We start from the raw sequence: 20,381 nt of genomic DNA, 5'->3' as shown, positions 1-20,381 counted from the left end.
AAATAATTAGGTCTGTTTATCTATTTATCATTGTACGACAGACCACATAATTCGTCCGCGTGACGAATTAAAATCTTGTTTCTATTTCTTTATGTATTGTTCCTGTCCATATGTATTGTCGAGCACTCTTATCAAGGTGTTTTGCACAATTCTTAAGTGGATATTCTGTGCGGGGTGTGTGTGTTGACTTTCTTTTCTGATTTTGTATATTGTGTATATTATGTGTGTGTATATTGTATCAGATTTATTACATGCTTTTGGCCATTGAGAGGGAAAAAATGGCGCTAGCCCAGTTCCTCGTCACATCCCCTTAGAATTGAATTCAATTTTTATTCATATTGTTAATTAATTTAATTCTAGGAATGCAATTATGACACCCACATATATATAAATGAGCAATACATTGATATAATCATCATCAATATATACAATTCAGAAACACCCTCCCCCACTCACAAGCACCTAAAAAATCAAGTGCACTTATAGTTACAACGAATGTATAATTGGATGAATAAAACATAATACCCCCTGCGGGCGCACCCCCCCCCCACACACACACTCTTACTCTCTCTCCTCGCTCTGTCTTTATACAATTTCCCCTTGACTTGGATTAATTGTGTTTGGTAGGTCAAAAATAATACGTTATATATCACTGCAACTTATTTATTTTATGAGGGCGTTCATCATTCCATGCCAATCATATTGATGGAACTTTCAATAGACCAATCCCTTCAGGATGTTGTGTATTGAATTCGATTAGATTTTCCACGTACCAGTGATTATTACGAATGGACGTGCTAAAGTTTTAACACAGATTTTCTGAACTGGTATTATTTCACCTGCGCCTGTGATGCTGGAGAAAAGTAAAATGACAAGTTCGACCTTACGAAATCCAGGTGCCGTGAAATTGACTCTGGCCATGTTTCTGCAGACTTGTTACCTCCTAGGAGTGGTCAAGTCTATTGGTGTCTATTTACCGGCCTTAGAACGGGATTTAGGTACTACCTCAACAGCGATTGGCGTCTCTCTTGGGTTCTTCTACGCCTTTGCATTTGGTCCGGGTGAGTATGCCGCATAGGCCTACTGTTTGGTAACTTGGTAAATAACTCTGTGTACGTGATTGTTGCAATTTTTCACGTTCCCATAATTAAATCTGACAATTGTAATGATTAATTTTCTCCGTCGATTCTCTGTACAACTGGACTTTACTATATGGACTGATTATGAGAGGCATGGTTGTTTCTAGAGGCTCAAGGGTCTGGCCCGTGCGGTACCCGCGAGCCGAAAAAGCATACTATCTTCGTTCTACAAATGCTCCCTCTTATAGTATCCCCCCCCCCCCCAACAACAAAAAATTAGCATGTTTTTTCAATCTCATTCCTCACATCAACTCTACGAAGCGTTACATCCCTTGACCTATTCAAAGAGCACCAGAAAATGTATCTAAATATTACTAAATCTTTACTCGCTTTATGCAACAAACGACGCTTTGTATCTTCCGGAAAAGGCGCTACATAAACCATAAAGAAATGGGGAATGAAAAGAGAGAAACAAAAAATAAAATAGAAGAAAATTTAATTTAGAGGGACGCTAAAACGTCAAACTTCTGCTCTTGGTTGAAAAGAATGAAATCAATGCAGTACAACATACAGTCATGTAGGCCAATACGAAAAGACATTTCTGAAGAGTTCAAAGTTTCGTGCTTGTGAAAAAGTCATATCTATACAGGCATGACAGGCGGAATACAATAGCGATTTTCCCCCTCATTCAGTTTATCAGTATCAGCGTGACCAAGAGTCCCTCAGCCAAATATATTACAACACTTACGCCGTATTAAAATTCTGCTTTTTTATTCATTCTAAATCAATTTTATTCAACCTTCAAAATTTACAATAAAAAACAAAACTTTCGTCTCGTGAGTCCGATGAAAGACGCGGTTATGATAAGGGGCTCACCAAACTTATAATTTGTCTTTCAGGCATTTCAACATATTTGCTTGAGAAATGTTTTACTGCGCACAATTCCTACGCGATGCTAAGGGCAAGTTTATTTATTACAAATATATGTAGGTTTTATGTTTCTGCAGGTCGTTCACCCTCGCAGTTAAACGGTTTTATTTTGTTTGAACTTGAAGCTTATAATTTGTCCCTGTGGATGATAACAAGCTACTACTACTACTACTACTACTACTACTACTACCACCGGCGTCCACCGCCACCACCACCACCACTACTACTACTAGTACTGCTTACTACTACTACTACTACTTCTACTACTACTACTACTACTATTACTACTACTACTACTTCTTCTTATTCGACTACTACTAAAACTACTACTTCTACTTCTACTACTACTACTACTACTAGAACTATAACTGCTGCTGCTTTTGCTACCACTAATACTACTGCTGCTGCTGCTATTACTAGTACCACTACCGCTCCTACTACTAGTACTACTACCACGTCTACTACTATCCTACTACTACTACTACTATTACTACTAGTACTACTACTCCTACTACTATTACTACTACTACTACTATTACTACTACTATTATTACTACTACTACTACTACTACTACTACTACTACTGTATGCTACTACTATATGCCCAGGCCTACTACTGCTACTACAACTATTACTGTTGCTGTTCTATATACTAGGCCTTTTACGCTACTTCCACAGCTATCACTTCTGCTTAAATACTTATTTCACAGGGCCATTGGTGGCGTACCTTTACCAAAGACTCCGTGGCGGTTATCGAAGGTGTCTTGTGATGACTGGGGCAGCGTTAGCAACAGCAGGAATCATACTGACATCTTTAGTCATCAATGGTGTTCAACTAGCCATTTGCCTTTCTGTGGCCGGTACGGACATTGTTGTGTAGCAATGAAGTTATAATGTAAAGAATCGGTGGCAATGGTTGAAGTGGTGTTGGTGATGATAATGATAATAACAATTGTAATAAGAACAATAATAGTGATGGTGATAATAATAATGGCGATGACAATTATAAAGATAATAACAATGATGATAATTATAATGATAATAACAATAACATGCGACAAGAATTTCTACCCCAAAACTCCAAATAATGGTCAATTTGAGAAGTAGTGATCTTTCAAGTATGAAACTAGATTATGCTGGTACCAACACGGTTTTCGCTCTTACCCTTCACAGAATAGATGCAAACAACTAGACAATAGATACGATGAGGGTACGGTAAATCCTGAATTATGAGGCGCCGAATGTACCAATATTATATAGAACAATTATTTGTTATATAATCATTATTTATTAAATAATAACTATTATTTATATATAATTTACATTTTATTTGTAAATAACTACTATTATATAAAATATCATTTCTAATTATTTATATATAATTCCAAGTAATACTTCATTATTTGTAAATAATAATAGTTCGACATTCCATTATTTATAAATAATGATTATTTGTTTTTCATTATTTATAAATAATGATTATTTGTTTTTCATTATTTATAAATAATGATTATTTGTTTTTCATTATTTACAAATAATGATTATTTGTTTTTCATTATTTATAAATAATGACATTATTTATAAATAATGATTATTTGTTTTTCATTATTTATAAATAATGATTATTTGTTTTTCATTATTTACAAATAATGATTTTTTGTTTTTCATTATTTATAAATAATGATTATTTGTTTTTCATTATTTATAAATAATGATTATTTGTTTTTCATTATTTACAAATAATGATTATTTGTTTTTCATTATTTATAAATAATGACATTATTTATAAATAATGATTATTTGTTTTTCATTATTTATAAATAATGATTATTTGTTTTTCATTATTTACAAATAATGATTTTTTGTTTTTCATTATTTATAAATAATGATTATTTGTTTTTCATTATTTATAAATAATGATTATTTGTTTTTCATTATTTACAAATAATGATGATTTGTTTTTCATTATTTATAAATAATGATTATTTGTTTTTCATTATTTATAAATAATTTGTTGAGTTTTCCATTATTTATAAATAATGATTATTTGTTAAATAATGAAAACGTCTACTTCATTATTTATAACTAATTTTTTCGAGTGCACCATTATTCTCATTATTTATAAATAATCATTATTTAATGTTCGAGTTTTCCATTATTTATAAATAAAGATTATTTGTTAAATAATGAAATATCTACTTCATTATTTATAAATAATAATTTTGTTTCAATATCCCATTATTTATAAATAATCATTATTTATAAACAATTTTTACAGTTTGCCATTATATACAAATAACCATTATTTATTAAATAATGCCATTATTTATTAAATAATGCCATTATTTATTAAATAATGAAAACTCGCTATAACATGCAAATGTGGGACCGCCCATGATATGAATATTCATGATGCGATTTCCTTTTTCGTGATTTTTCTTCACAAATTTTTGTCCATTTCCTCTTCATAATGACATTTCTTGAAGCAATTTTCTAGGGATATGGTCTAATTGTCCTAATTGTAATATTCTTCATTTTCTATATAACTTCGTCTTCGTAGAAATATCAAAAAGTGTAATTTTATACGATTTTTCCTACAGTTCACAATCCCCATAGGCGCGCGTGTATCGTAGGGACAACCGGTGAATCGACGGAGTGCTCTTCATCGAAATACTACGTTGGTTGGTCCCCGGAAGTGGCGGGCGGAATTTAGCCCGAATCCTCGATGGAAGTCGATCAAGTGCATATGAGCTGAGAGAGTGAAATATCAGTGTACTTGTACAGGCCCTTCTACTTTTTATAAATATTTCTTGTTGGTTTTTTTGTTAAGTTAATTTTTCCTGGTGTAGAGATAAGTTTCAGTTCTAATAATGCACTTCAAATACATTTTGGAGTGTCTGTTTGAGGCGTTTGGGGCGATTTCACCCTGGCCCCAAAATGCTCGCAACGACAATACGGGGGCATGATGACCCCTACATTTTTAAAAACTTATTTTTCTATTGAAAATTATCACAAAATTCACCAAAAGTGTGCACGAAAGCCTTCGTATTTCACTTTTAAAACTAAAAAAAGTGCCCAAATGACAAGCTTGGTCGCTTCGCTGTGTCGCTTTCAACTTGAGAACGTTTACGCGTCTGCATGCTTCCCCCCCCCCCCCCTCCTCCGAAAGAAATTCTATATACGGCCATGCTCTAAAGAGCCTGGCACATTGATTTATGTATACTTTCATTTTCATTATTTTTATCTCATTATCAACATGGCCTTACGCAGAATTTTTTCCAGGGGGGCCGGGGCCGGAGCATGACGCGCGTAAACTTTCTCAAAAAAATCTTGAAAGCGAGACAGCCACGGGACCAAGCCCAAATGACAAGCTTGGTCGCTTCGCTGTCTCGCTTTCAACTTGAGAACGTTTACGCGCGTCTGCCCCCACCCCCCGAAAGAAATTCTGTGAACGGCCATGCTCAAAAGAGCATATGGCACATTGATTTATATGTACTTTTCATTTTCATTATTTTTATCACATTATCATCATGGCCTTACACAGAATTTTTACCGGGGGGGGGGGGGGGGAGCAGCTAGGACGCGCGTAAAGTTTCTCAAAAAAATCTTGAAAGCGAGACAGCGACGCGACCAAGCTCAAATGACAAGCTTGGTCGCTTCGCTTTTTCAAGATTTTTATGAGAAAGTTTACGCGCGTCCTGCTCCCCCCACCCCCCCCCCCGGAAAAAATTCTGCGTAAGGCCATGATGATAATGAGATAAAAATAATGAAAATGAAGTATACATAAATCAATGTGCCAGGCTCTTTAGAGCATGGCCGTATACAGAATTTCTTTCGGAGGAGGGGGGGGGGGGGAAGCAGACGCGTAAAAGTTGAAAGCGACACAGCGAAGCGACCAAGCTTGTCATTTGGGCACTTTTTTTAGTTTTAAAAGTGAAATACGAAGGCTTTCGTGCACACTTTTGGTGAATTTTGTGATAATTTTCAATAGAAAAATAAGTTTTTAAAAATGTAGGGGTCATCATGCCCCCGTATTGTCGTTGCGAGCATTTTGGGGCCAGGGTGAAATCGCCCCAAACGCCTCAAACAGACACTCCAAAATGTATTTGAAGTGCATTATTAGAACTGAAACTTATCTCTACACCAGGAAAAATTAACTTAACAAAAAAACCAACAAGAAATATTTATAAAAAGTAGAAGGGCCTGTACAAGTACACTGATATTTCACTCTCTCAGCTCATATGCACTTGATCGACTTCCATCGAGGATTCGGGCTAAATTCCGCCCGCCACTTCCGGGGACCAACCAACGTAGTATTTCGATGAAGAGCACTCCGTCGATTCACCGGTTGTCCCTACGATACACGCGCGCCTATGGGGATTGTGAACTGTAGGAAAAATCGTATAAAATTACACTTTTTGATATTTCTACGAAGACGAAGTTATATAGAAAATGAAGAATATTACAATTAGGACAATTAGACCATATCCCTAGAAAATTGCTTCAAGAAATGTCATTATGAAGAGGAAATGGACAAAAATTTGTGAAGAAAAATCACGAAAAAGGAAATCGCATCATGAATATTCATATCATGGGCGGTCCCACATTTGCATGTTATAGCGAGTTTTCATTATTTAATAAATAATGGCATTATTTAATAAATAATGGCATTATTTAATAAATAATGGTTATTTGTATATAATGGCAAACTGTAAAAATTGTTTATAAATAATGATTATTTATAAATAATGGGATATTGAAACAAAATTATTATTTATAAATAATGAAGTAGATATTTCATTATTTAACAAATAATCTTTATTTATAAATAATGGAAAACTCGAACATTAAATAATGATTATTTATAAATAATGAGAATAATGGTGCACTCGAAAAAATTAGTTATAAATAATGAAGTAGACGTTTTCATTATTTAACAAATAATCATTATTTATAAATAATGGAAAACTCAACAAATTATTTATAAATAATGAAAAACAAATAATCATTATTTATAAATAATGAAAAACAAATAATCATTATTTGTAAATAATGAAAAACAAATAATCATTATTTATAAATAATGAAAAACAAATAATCATTATTTATAAATAATGAAAAACAAAAAATCATTATTTGTAAATAATGAAAAACAAATAATCATTATTTATAAATAATGAAAAACAAATAATCATTATTTATAAATAATTAAAACAAATAATCATTATTTGTAAATAATGAAAAACAAATAATCATTATTTATAAATAATGAAAAACAAATAATCATTATTTATAAATAATGAAAAACAAATAATCATTATTTATAAATAATGGAATGTCGAACTATTATTATTTACAAATAATGAAGTATTACTTGGAATTATATATAAATAATTAGAAATGATATTTTATATAATAGTAGTTATTTACAAATAAAATGTAAATTATATATAAATAATAGTTATTATTTAATAAATAATGATTATATAACAAATAATTGTTCTATATAATATTGGTACATTCGGCGCCTCATACTGAATTAGAGAAAGCATTCATCTTAATTTATCTGACTAAAGTTATATTATTCTGGTTGAACTTTTAGTCAAAATTCTACGGAATATTCTGATTCGAAGACTAAACGGTAATAAGTCCCGGAGTAGAAGAGTGGGGTGCCTCAATGAAGTATCCCTGGACCGCTGATGTTTATCATTACTTTGAAAGATTTGCACAAATCAATAAGGAAGTATACCGATGATATTTATATGTACTTCGCGGCGTTAGATTCAAGGATGCATTAGAAATTAATAAATGCTGATTTAAAATCAGCTCCGACATGCTTTAAAAAAAAAATGTTGCTGAAGCATAAAAAAATCAGTGTTTTAGAACAAAAATGTTTTGAGATTTTTGCAAGACAGCAATTACTAATGGAAATTCACAGATAGCCCATGTTAAAAAAACCCTCTAAAACAAATTTTGCTTTGAAAAGAATAAGGCAACTCACCAGTCCAGCCCCACTTCACTTAATGCAGTAATGGAAAAACGGTCGTATCCCCAAACACTGCAAAATAGGTGTACGTGTAACGGGGCTTTCACAATTGCTCGTGCGATCGTTTGCGATCATTCATGTCAGTTGGTCACAATATATGTTGCACACAATCACAACGATTGTAAGCAGTCGTACCAGCAATTGTGAAAGGGGCTTAAGTAACAAATTCAAGAATGAATTCCCTCCTATTTTTATACCACCCCTTTGTATAGACGAACTAATGTGAAGAGTGCTTCAAACAAGCTCAGTTTTCAACACAAGTCATTTAATTTATTGCAAATCTTGGTCCTGTTTTATCTTCGTTTAATCAATCGCCGCTTAGTAGCTACGTTACAGTCATGCTTCGTCATTAAATTTCTGAAATAGCCCTTACAAGACCCCACCAAATTTCTTCAAAACAGTCCAATCTATCGGGGCATCTGAATTTTTCGAATTCTTACTCGGCAACAATAGAGTGTTTAACGACACTAAATCTTTTAGCACTCAAACCAGCAAAAGTAAAATCATTACTTCTCTCATCAACTTCTTTCTTCCTCTTGCTATTGAATAAAAACATTGTTGCTTTACATTTTCCTTTTATGTTACCAAGATTTGTTTTTATTTTCTTTGCTGTTTCTTTAATTTTCTTTAATTTCAGTAAATGTTATTTTTTCATATTTGTTGAATTTGAATGTTTTACCTTTTATAACTTTCTGTGTACTTGCATTTTTTTATCAGGGCCTTGCTGAAAAACAGCTTTATGCAGATTGCGGGCATTAATATGTAGTACACTGCATCTTTTAACCGTGAATACAATAAAGTTAAACAAACAAAACATTAATGATGAAGATGAAAATAATATTGTGATGTTAATGACACGACATTGGTGATAATGATGATATGGATAATATTAATAAAGATATGAATATGAATTATCGAGCCTAATACCAATGCAATTTAAGTATTATAATGAATATAATCATAAGATATTGATGACAACAACAATACGAATAACACAACAATATCATTGATAATTAAAATCCTGATGGCTATAATAAAAATGAATATATAATTATACTGACAATAAAAATGAAGCTCTGTTTTAATTGTCAGAGATAAAGATTCACAAGGTCTGTATCATGTGTTGCAGCCTATACTTTATAATCAGTCCCTTTTTATATACCAAACTACTTATTTCATAGAAAAGATTTAACCCAATTATATCCTTATTTATCTGTTAAGGCAATATTGCTTCATATATCACATACATTACCTTGAACACCACCAGACCTCATTTGATGTCTTGGTCAGGTACAAATAATCTAGATTGGTTGTTTATCTTTGACTTCTCATGCAGGGCTCGGTTCCAGCATTATGTCGATTTCGCTTATAATCACCCTGAATAATCAGTCCGGAGATGCCTTTGGAATCTTCTACGGCATTGGCAAATCAGGATATGCCTTCGGGATGGCCCTTGTGCCACTACTTGCTGAATACCTGATGGGAATCTACGGCTGGAGAGGGTCCTTATTGATCATAGGAGGCATCATGGCACACCTGATACCTTTGGTATTGATGGTGGGTCTCGACGTAGAGGGCGTCTCAAGGATTGACCATGACAATTCACAACAAAATGAACGAATGACTGGCGAACCCTTAGATACGAAGACCGAAGTAACAAGTCCTTGCACATCAGGAATGCAGACAGTGCCCCTTCATCATTTGGATAAAGCACAAGCAGAGACAATTTACACCGACGTTGACAACTTCACCTCGCTGGAGGAATCCACTGCAGAGACAAGCGAATGTACATCTTTACTAGTACAGGGGTCATCCACTGGTAAACGGGATAAGGACGTAATTTGTAAAAAGTACGATTTGCATAATGAGAAAGGGTGTAGCATGATAAGTCAAACGATTTGTTGTGATCTTTACGCCTCTGGTCGCCGAATCGTCAATGACTCCATCTACAATCAAGACCGTTTGATGATCCTTCTTATGTTCCTCGATCTGGTGTACTCCATTCTATGTGGTGGTTGGTTCTCCTTCCTCATCCCACGCGCCGTGGCACTGATTGGTAAACCTACATCCAGGGCATTAAGTATTGCTTACTCAGCGGCTGTTGCAACCTTCATTGGCCGCTGCTCCAGCGGAATACTCGTGGGGTCCAAACTATTCGAAGGGAAATACCTGTTTCTTTTACTAAATTTACTCAACATCACGTCAATTCTTGTAGATATATTTGTTCCGAAATTTCTTGTAATGATTGTGACGTCATTCATTACGTCACTGACGATTTCTGGGAGAAGCGTTCTATTTTTGGTGATTTGTAAGGACAGAGCTGACCATTCTCACTTTCCAGTCATACTGGCCTCTTTTGAAATTGTTTCTGGAATCGGAACTTTCATCGGATCTTCATTTGCTGGTAAGAACCCACTCATCCATAATAAGGGGCTTTTCGGTTTGCACATCCACTACTATAGACGCGACGTAAGTCCGTATTATAACCCTGCCTTGTGTTCACGAATGCAGAGTTTGGTGGAGTAAATAGCTCCCAGATAAACAGCACAAGCGCAATCATAAAAACACACACTGCTTGTCCGAAATACGTGAACTTTAGGAATCCTACGTTGTCACAAACAGTTGATATGTGAGGCAACAATTAGGCATGTTGCAGTGCTTTGCTCAATCGAGTCTTGAACACAAAGTAGATTATTTTGATGTACTTACGCCCTCTCGTAGAATTACACTAACAATTCCTTACTAAACTATGATCACACCGTTACACTATCATTCTATTTATTAGTTGAGTTGTCCGTGGATATGGTGACGGCCCGCTAGACCGAAGGTCCGCGAGACCGAGGGTCCGCGAGACCGAAGGCCCGCGAGACCGACTTTTTTTTCCTTCCTCGGTTGCCGCGGTCGAGTGGTTTAAGGCACCTCGTTGCAGCGGCGTAACATGTGCCTGTTATGAGAGGGGGAGGGGGGCAGAGCCAAATATTTCCCAGTAATTCCGTCTAGAATTAGTGGCATAACTAGGATTTCTGTTTAGGTGGCAGTAGTGAGCACGGAAAGCGCGTTCCGGGGGGGTGCAGGGAGGGGAGTGTACCTACCCCCCCCCCCCCCCCGCGAGAAGCGCGGATGGTGCGACGTTCGTTTGAATTGTTCCTTGTCTGCTCTCGCTCATCTTTTTCTTGTTATTCTTCTTCCTCTTCTTTGTTTTAATTATGGGTGGGTTTTACATTACTCTTTTATCGTAAATAATATGTATGGTTTAATACGCAGTAGTATGTTCTTTATTGCATTCAGTCTGATATATGTTTACTTTTTAATTATGTAAATAATTCCACTGTTTTGAGACAGTACATTTTTATATCCATGTGCAATTTAGTCTTTGTAACTGCGATGCATGATTTAATAAGTACCATACCATACCATAGACATTCTTTTTCAAAAGGCATTTTCAGAACAAGTGAATTCGGTCCAGAGTAATTGAGGTGTAGTTCAGGAAGGAACTTCCGCCTAAAATTGTGATCCTTGTTTTCAAAAAGACTGTTTAGCCAAACTGTTTAAGACAAAATCAGGCATATTTATTCCTCCTTTTTCAGTTCTACCAATCATTGTTTTTCTTTTTATTTTATCACGCCCTTTCCATATAAATTCAAATATAATTTGTTCAATTTTTTTAAATTAGTGTGATCAAGCATGGGAAATACAGTCATTAAATATAGGTTATGTTTGAAAGAATTAAAGGTTGTAGTACAGTAACTTTTCCGAAAAATGTTAAAGGACAAGTCCACCCCAACCAGAAGTGGATTTGCATAAAAAGAGACAAATCCTACAAGCACAACACTGAAAATTTCATCAAAATCGGATAGAAAATAAGAAAGTTATGACATTTTTAATTTTCGCTTAATTTCGCAAAATAGGTATATTCACATCCTGGTCGGTATGCAAATGAGGGAAGTGATGACACCACACACTCACTATTTCTTTTTGTATTTTATTATATGAAATTTGAAATATTCTAATTTTCTCCTCATTGTCCTGTGAAACAAAGTTTTATTTTGCCCTGAACATGTTGAATTACTATTATTTAACATTTTATGGCTCAGTCAAGTTGATCTTTATTGTCAAATCTGTAATAATTGAAATTTTGTATGATTCAAACAATAAAAAACAAAAGAAATAGTAAGTGAGGGGCATCATCGATTCTCTCATTTGCATGTGACTAAATTGTGCATATAACTATTTTGTGAAAAATAGCGAAACTTTAAAATGTCATAACTTTCTTATTTTACATCCGATTTTGATGAAATTTACAGCATTATATACTTGTCGGATTTTTCTCTATTGATTCAAATCAACATTTTTCTGAGGTGGACTTGACCTTTAAATATCGGCATTTCCACAATAATACTTGGTTTTCAATTTTTGTAACTTTTTCTTTACAAGTTTTTTCATAAGCATCAAACATATTTGATTGCAACTCTAAAAATCATGCGCAACTTGATTTTCAACCAATCAACAGCGCGCATTTGGGACTTGCAATTGATTTTTTGACTTGCGTTTAAACGCAACTCCTTATCTGCACTAACTGCAGATCCGATGTGTTATTTTATGAAGCTAATAAACATGATAAACTGGAATTATTCCATGGACCATTTTTTTATTCCTCTACATTTTCAAAATAGATTCTCTGTAGTGGTGCAAAGTATGATGAATGTGACCCCGAGTTTGATTAAATGGAAAAGTGGTTCGGAATTTTTCCTCACATAGATAAAAAACTTTTGGCGCGTTTGCGGGTGTTTTAAAAAGCAAATTGCTCTCATAAGAGTGCTGATAGTTTGAAAACAAGCACATGAACCCATATTTTTTAATGTTCGCACCTCTTAGGTATAACTTCCTCTACAACTTTGCAAAGTTTGGTGAAAATGACATGGGTTTTGACTAAAGTGCAGCATTTCTTTTACTTCTCAAGTTTGTTATTGAAATTTGAAATTTTTGAGGTTGAGTATCTTTCCCTCAATTTCTAAGAACTGAGAGTGTTGTTAGACTTCAATGAGCAAACAATTGACAGCAATATAAATAAATCATCCATCTTACTTACTTACTTACTGCCCATTATGCCGGGTGGGCACGTAGGGCAGCAACAAAAGTCCTCCACTCCACTCTGTCCAAAGCCCGGCGCCGTAGTGTCCCCCAGGTGCAGGTCAGGTCCCTCATTTCCCTCTCTACGGTCCTTCTCCAGGTGTTCTTGGGTCTCCCCCTCTTCCTGTTCCCTTCTGGAGTCCAATAGAGTGCCGTTTTGGTAATGCTACCATCCTCTTTCCTTAGCACGTGGCCAATCCAGCTCCAGCGTCTTCTTTGTATAATGCCTTCCATGCATCCCAATTGGCATCTATCATATAGTTCTTCGTTTGATATCATATTCGGCCAAAAAATGCGACATATTTTCCTTAGAGATTTGTTGTGGAAAACTGATACCTTATGAAGGTCTTTCATTGTAATTCTCCAGCATTCTGATCCATACAAGAGAGTTGAAAGGACGCAACTTTGATAAATCTTTAGTTTGGTTTTGATACTCAACTGTTGTGACTTCCAAATAGGATTCAGCATAGAGAATGCAGTCCTTGCTTTGTTCAAGCGATTCATTATATCTACTCCTGCACCTCCATCATGTGTTACAATGCTTCCAAGGTACGTGAATTTATCTGTTGTTGGAAGGTCTTCGCCATTGGCCTGTATACTTGAGGGGTTTTCAACATTAAGTGTAATTACTTCAGTTTTCTTCTGATTGATCCTCAGCCCAATTTGATGTGCAAAGTTAGTAAGGCGGGATGTCTTCTCCTGTATGTGCCGGTGGGTATGAGACACCAGAGCCAGATCATCTGCAAAGTCTAAGTCTTCAAGTGTTGAAAAGAGTGACCACCTAATACCCCTTTTCTGATCTGCAGTAGCCTCCCTCATTACCCAATCAATGGCCAGGTTGAACAGTAATGCAGACATAACACAACCTTGTCTCACTCCAGTTTTCACCTGGAAACTCAAGTCACTATTCCCAACCCTGCAAATGAAGTTGTCGTAGAAGCTCTTGATAATGGCTACTACCGGCTGGGGAATGCCGTAACTACGCAAAATTCTCCCTAAGCTGTCTCTGTGTAAACTGTCAAAGGCCTTTTCGAAGTCTACAAAATTAATGTATAACTGCCTTTGCCATTCTGTGCATTGCTCAATAATGTTGCGCAGGACAAAAATCTGATCAATGCACCCTCTTCCTCTTCGAAAACCAGCTTGTTCTGGTCTCAGTTGCTCATCGACAGCCCTTGTTAGTCTCTGGATAATAACTTTTGTTAGAATCTTGCTTGGGATAGACAATAGTGTAATACCCCGCCAGTTGCTACACTTTCGGAGTGAACCTTTCTTGGGTAGTTTGATGATGACCCCTTGTAACCAATCATCTGGAACTTTTTTACCTTCCCATATGTCAGTGAAGAGAGGATGCAATATATTTGCAGCCAGTTCTGGATCTGCTTTAAAAAGCTCAGCATTAAGGTTATCTGGTCCTGGTGCCTTACCATTGTTCAAGGATTTGATTGCCTGGATGATCTCAGCTCGAGTTGGTGGATTTGTATTGATGTCTAGGTCAGTTTCTGCTTCTTGAATGTTAGCTTCAGTGGCAGGAGGTGGTCTATTGAGGACTTCTTCAAAGTGTTCAGCCCATCTAGCATCCTGTTCTTTTTCAGTAGTAAGTAGCCTACCATCCTTGTCTTCTATTGGTAAGTCTGCGTTTTTACTGTATCTGCCACTAATTATTCTGGTCAACTTATATACTTTGCCTTGCTCACCAGTCTTTGCAGCCTCTTCTGCCTGGCTAGCTAGGTTGTCCATGAAGGCTCGTTTGTCAGCTCTCGACTTTCTTTTAACTAAACTATCCATCTTATGGATACAATTATAAATCATATTGCAAAATTTTGACTGAGTTATAGAGCTTTAAACTCATTGTTGTGATCTCGTGAGGTCTAAAAATGCCAAATTCTTTTGGATGCGCAATTCTTAAGAACATCATCCATTTTGGGTTAACTTTGAAGCTCTATAGCAAAAATCAAGCACATTGACCCTTGTTAATTTTTGTATATTTGGAATATTCAGGTGCTAATTAGTATCTATGTGCAAAGTATGATCAAAATGACATGGATTTTCAATGTTTGGGAGCAAGACTACGGAACCATTTGCATTTTAGACGGTATTAACAGACTTTTGATTGTTTTCGGCGCATTTTGGGCTGTTTCAAGCCAACCCGCGATATTTTGGACACTGATAATTTGAAAACGAGCACATGGACCCAATAGTTAAAATATCTTAACGTCTTCAGAATATATTCCTCTTCAAATCTAGAGAGTATAATGAAAATGACATGGATTTTTAATGTTTAGGAGCAGAACTACGGAACCATTCGTATTTTAGACATTTTGGACGGTATAATCTGACTTTTACTTGTTTTTGGCGCATTTTGGGCTGTTTCAAGCCAACTTGCAACAGTTTAGACACTGATAGTTTAAAAACGAGCACATGGACCCCATGTTTTCAATATTTTAATGCCTTTAGAAGATATTCCTCAACAAATCTAGAGAGAAGGATGAAAATGACATGGATTTTGAATGTTTGGGAGCAGAACTAAGGAACCATTCGTATTTTAGACGATATAATTAGACTTTTGCACGTTTTGGGCGCATTTTCGGCGAATTTCATGCCAACTCGCATCACTTTGGACACTCATAGTTAAAAACGAGCACATGGACCCCATATTTTTAACTGCTCTACACCTTCGATATGCATTCCTCTACAATTTAGCAGAATTTGATGAAAATGACATGGATTTTGAAAAAAGTGCAGCTTGCAAAATATTTGTTTTAATTTTTGAGTAGATTCACGTCTTTGAAGATTTGCTTTTTCCGAGTTTTTGCACCATTCTTGCAAAATGAGGACGCTGCTGACTCCAAATAGATATAGTTTTACCAATTTAAAGACTTTATCTTACTTTGGTATACACTTTGTAATATATCTTGAAAATTTGATGAAGTTTGATGCGGTATCCATTCAGTAAAGATTATTAAACTCATTTGGTGAATTCGTGAGGTCTAAGAGAGGCATAATTTTCTTGATTACGCAAGATTGCATATCATTCAAATACGGCGACTTTGAAGACCCGTAGAAAAAAATAAGCACATGAACCTATATTATTTTTTGCATTTTCATAATGCATAGATACCAAAGTAACTCTCTGCAAAATTTGGTGAAAATTACATGGACTTCATTTTAACTGTGGAACGTCCTTAATACGTCCTCTGCCTGTTATCGGAGGGGGGGGGGGGGGGGCAGAGCAAAACAATTCCCAGTAACTAAGTCCAGAATCAGTGGCTTTGCTAGGATTTCATTGTAGGCATGTTAGGGGGCGGTGGTGAGCACGCGAAGTGTGAGAAACACTTTATAGTGAGCGCGCGAAAGGCGATCCATATTTTAAGGGGAGTTTTCCCCCTCCCGCGCGAAGCACGGAAGCTCTGACGTTTTCTTCTAATTGTTCCTCGCCCGCTCCTGCTATTCTTACATTCTCTGCCTGTTAACGGAGGGGGGGGGGGTGGAGAAAAATTTGAATTGCGGAAGCTCCGACGTTTCTTTGAATCGTTCCTTGTCTGCATCCGCTCTTATGCGTTTTCTGCCTGAAATGGGGAGGGGCACCATTGGCGGCGGAAGTCAAAAAATTTAGGGGGGCACCTGAAATTTTTGGATGGACACAGGGAAAAAAATGACAAGCCCCCCCCCCCCCAAAAAAAAAGGTTATCAACCTAAATCTTAGGAGGGGATCGCGAATTTTTTTGACAAAAAAAAAAAAAAAAAAAAGGTCGTCAATCATCAACCTAAATTTTAGGGGGACCACAAACATTTCAGGGGGCCCACGTAAATTTAGGGGGGGACGCAGGAAACAAAATTGACAAGCAAAAAAAAAAAAAAAAAAAAAAAAAAGGTTATCAATAAAAAAATTTAGGTCCCCCCACCTCAAATTTAGGGGGGACAGGTACCCCCCCCCCCCGCTTCCGCCGCCTATGAGGGGCACAGCCAAAATTTCCCGTTAACAAGTCTAAAATTAGTGGCGAAGCTAGGATTTAATTCAAGGGGGCGGTAGTGAGCACGCGAAGCGTGTGAAACACTTACTGAGCGCGCAAAACGCGTTCCGGGGGGGGGGTCATGCATGGAGGGAGACGCTGTGACGATCCCTTGAACTATTCTTTGTCTGCTCTCGCTCGTCTTACGTTCTCCTATACCTTTTCATTTTCTCGCTCACGTTCCCCCCCCCCCTTTTTGATTGGGGGGTGTGGCGTTTTTTTTGTTGCTACGAAGGTGTAATAAATTAATAAATATAATTGTTAATTTTTTTTTGTCATTCATTCATTCAACTATTCATTAATAGATTTATTTTTTTCATATCAATTTTTAGATAACATTTAAGCTTCTGCCGGAGTATTATTAGACTGGGAATAGTTTGCAAAAATGATTTTCATAATACTACGAAATCGGACACCCCATCCCCTCTCTCACTTCATCGTCTAACGAAATCATACCACAGTCTCTGAAGAAATCTACACAATGGAGGTGAAACCAAAAAATGTTACAACAATTAGACTGATGAATCCAAATACAGTGGCGCCGCATCCGAAGTGGGCTGTTGCAAATTTCAAGATTTTTTAAAAGAAATATCCTAATCATATTTTGCATAGAAACGCACACACTCATCCCACACACTGATAGACACAGAGCACATTCAAATAAATTGGATATTCTTCCCAGTTCTTTCCTCTGTACATTTCTCATAGCTCTTTTTACTTTCAATTTCTCCTTTCGTTCCTCTTGAATCCCCCCTTCTCTTTCTCTCCTTCTCTGTTCTCTTTAATTATGTTAACATCTCATTCCTAAATAATTTCGCTTCTTTTTTTCTTCGTGATTTTTGTCTACGTCTTTTCTCTATGCTCTAGGTGAACTCGGCGCTTCTATTAATTCATTTTCCTTCCCTTTTACGGCCATTTTTATCATCATTTACCTCACCTACCATTTTTTTGTTCATCTGGATTTCAGAGATATAACTTTAACATACAGGACTGTTCATAAAAAGTTGTCTGGTTTTAGAAAAATATTCATCCATTTATTTGGAGTGTCGGTTTTAAAAATTGATTGAATAAATTAAAGTGATGAATAAAACAAAGGAGACAAAATGAAACAAAGCGAAACAAAAATGCCGAATAATGTTAACGATTTAAATGATAGTAATAATAATAATAATAATGATAATAATAATAATAATAATAATGATAAAAACAACAATAATAATATAACTGCTAATACTACTATTGCTACTACTACTACGACTACGACTACTACAACAACTACTGCTATACTACGACTTCTAATTCTACTACTGCTGCAGCTGCTGATATCATGATAACAAAAATAGTAACAACAATAAAAAATGGGTTTTAGTACAACTCCCCGAGACTCCGGAGGGCGACTCCCCCATGACAACTCCCCAATGAATTAAATCTCCCCCGAAGGACCATTCTCCCGAGGACAGGCTTCCCGGAGGAAAACTGATGTAAACCGGCACTTCCATTTGAGTGACAAATTAATGTACGTTCTTTTAGAACTTTCACCTTCTTGTTCTTCTTATTATTCTGTTTAAATGAAAAAAAAAATGATAAGATAGGATTGCCCATAATGAAGGTTCAATGTTCTAGGTGTATGTATTTCCATAATGTTTCCAGTTTTCTTGTTAAACATTAAATGTACAAGATCATGAAGCAGAATTACCATTAGAAAAACGTTAAATGAGTAGAGTTAATGATTAAGTAGTGTCAGTGAAATAAGGCATCGTAAGTTTATACTGTAAGTAGCAGAAACACCCCCTCCCTGCACCCCCCCCCCAGAGAGACGTTTCGTGCTCGCAGTACGTGTTTCGCAAGATTCGCGTGCTCACCACCGCCCCCTAAAATGAAATCCTAGCAACGCTACTGATTCTATTTAGTTACCGGGAATTATTTGACCCCCCCCCCCCCCCCCCCGATAACAGGCACTTGTTACGCCGCTGCAACGAGGCGCCTTAAACCACTCGAATGCGGCAACCGATGAAGGGGAAAAAAGTCAGTCTCGCGGACCCTCGGCCTCGCGGACCCTCGGTCTCGCGGACCTTCGGTCAAGTGGTCGGACCCCTAACGATGATGAAAATTTCGACTATGGCTGTAGTAGAGGAATGACTTTAATGATAATGATATTATTAGTAATGGTATAAATAACGAAGAGAACTAACAGTACAAGCAATGATAATTAAAATACTGACGAAAATTATATTAATGATGTGATAATAAAAACTAAATAATGATCTTTGATAATAATAATAACAACAATAGTAATAATATTAATAATAACAATTGTAATAAAAATATCAATAATGATAAAATAATAATGATAACGATGATGATGAATGCACGACGAAATATTTCATGAACTGATTTTAATGTTTCTTGTGTCTTTAAATACGCAGTTTATGATTTTTACACGCAGGTTATGTGGCACATGTGGCAGGAACATTCAACGCCTCGTTTATGCTCATCGCAGCATTTGATGTCCTGGGGTTCTGTCTGATGCTTATTACAATAATCATAGACAAGTATCAGGAGCATAACTTTGATTGATTTTAACTGAGTGGAGCACATCCAGTAGATGATCTAGTCCAGATTGGACGTTGACAACTAATCTGTCTGTGGAGTTGACAGATGGAAGCTACTGGTAGTCTAAATACATTATTAAATGTTCATGGTATGTTCCCAACAATTATCAAACCTACAAGAATTGATACAAATACTGGTACCTTAATTGATAATGTTTTACATCGTATCATTGGAAGCAGGACTTATATATTCTCAAATTTCTGATCACTTGCCTATCAATCTGCTTTTTCACAATGCTACTGATAGTCAAACTAATAAAAAAGAAAACCACTGAAGTTCGTAAATTCACAAATGAAAATATTGACAAGTTGAAAGCTGTTTGGAACTTGGAATAATAGCAATAACATGGGTTTTGCTTATCATAACTTCATCGAGACTGTCACAAACCATTTGACTATTAGCATACAACAAATTCAAATCAAAATATCTAAAAATGTACTAAAAAATCCTTGGATTACCAGAGGAATTTTGAAATCTATCAAACACAGAAACAGGGTATACAAAAAAAGCCTCGGTAATCCTACTGACGCGAAAAAGCAGGGGTATAGGCGATACAGAAATAAACTAACG

General features: G+C 35.9%; 1 protein-coding gene across 1 annotated transcript; it reads left to right on the top strand.

The window, feature by feature from the left end:
* Positions 1–868: 868 nt before the first annotated feature.
* LOC129283620 (uncharacterized) lies at positions 869–19,775 on the top strand. Its single transcript, XM_064110981.1, has 4 exons — positions 869–1,061; positions 2,720–2,869; positions 9,392–10,459; positions 19,645–19,775. The coding sequence occupies exons 1-4, from the start codon at positions 869–871 to the stop codon at positions 19,773–19,775; spliced, it is 1,542 nt and encodes a 513-aa protein (XP_063967051.1).
* Positions 19,776–20,381: the final 606 nt, after the last annotated feature.

Source organism: Lytechinus pictus, chromosome 16, assembly GCF_037042905.1.
Source record: "Lytechinus pictus isolate F3 Inbred chromosome 16, Lp3.0, whole genome shotgun sequence".
Taxonomy (NCBI): domain Eukaryota; kingdom Metazoa; phylum Echinodermata; class Echinoidea; order Temnopleuroida; family Toxopneustidae; genus Lytechinus; species Lytechinus pictus.
Note: the sequence above shows the minus strand (reverse complement) of the source record. Positions and strands in the feature narration are given on the sequence as shown.

Excerpts from the sequence above, each read along its gene's own strand:
- LOC129283620 (XM_064110981.1), top strand. The coding sequence starts at position 869 with ATGACAAGTTCGACCTTACGAAATCCAGGTGCCGTGAAATTGACTCTG. Across the intron at positions 1,062-2,719 it reads CGCCTTTGCATTTGGTCCGG|GGCCATTGGTGGCGTACCTT; the intron begins GTGAGTATGCCG and ends CTTATTTCACAG. Across the intron at positions 10,460-19,644 it reads CATCGGATCTTCATTTGCTG|GTTATGTGGCACATGTGGCA; the intron begins GTAAGAACCCAC and ends TTTTACACGCAG.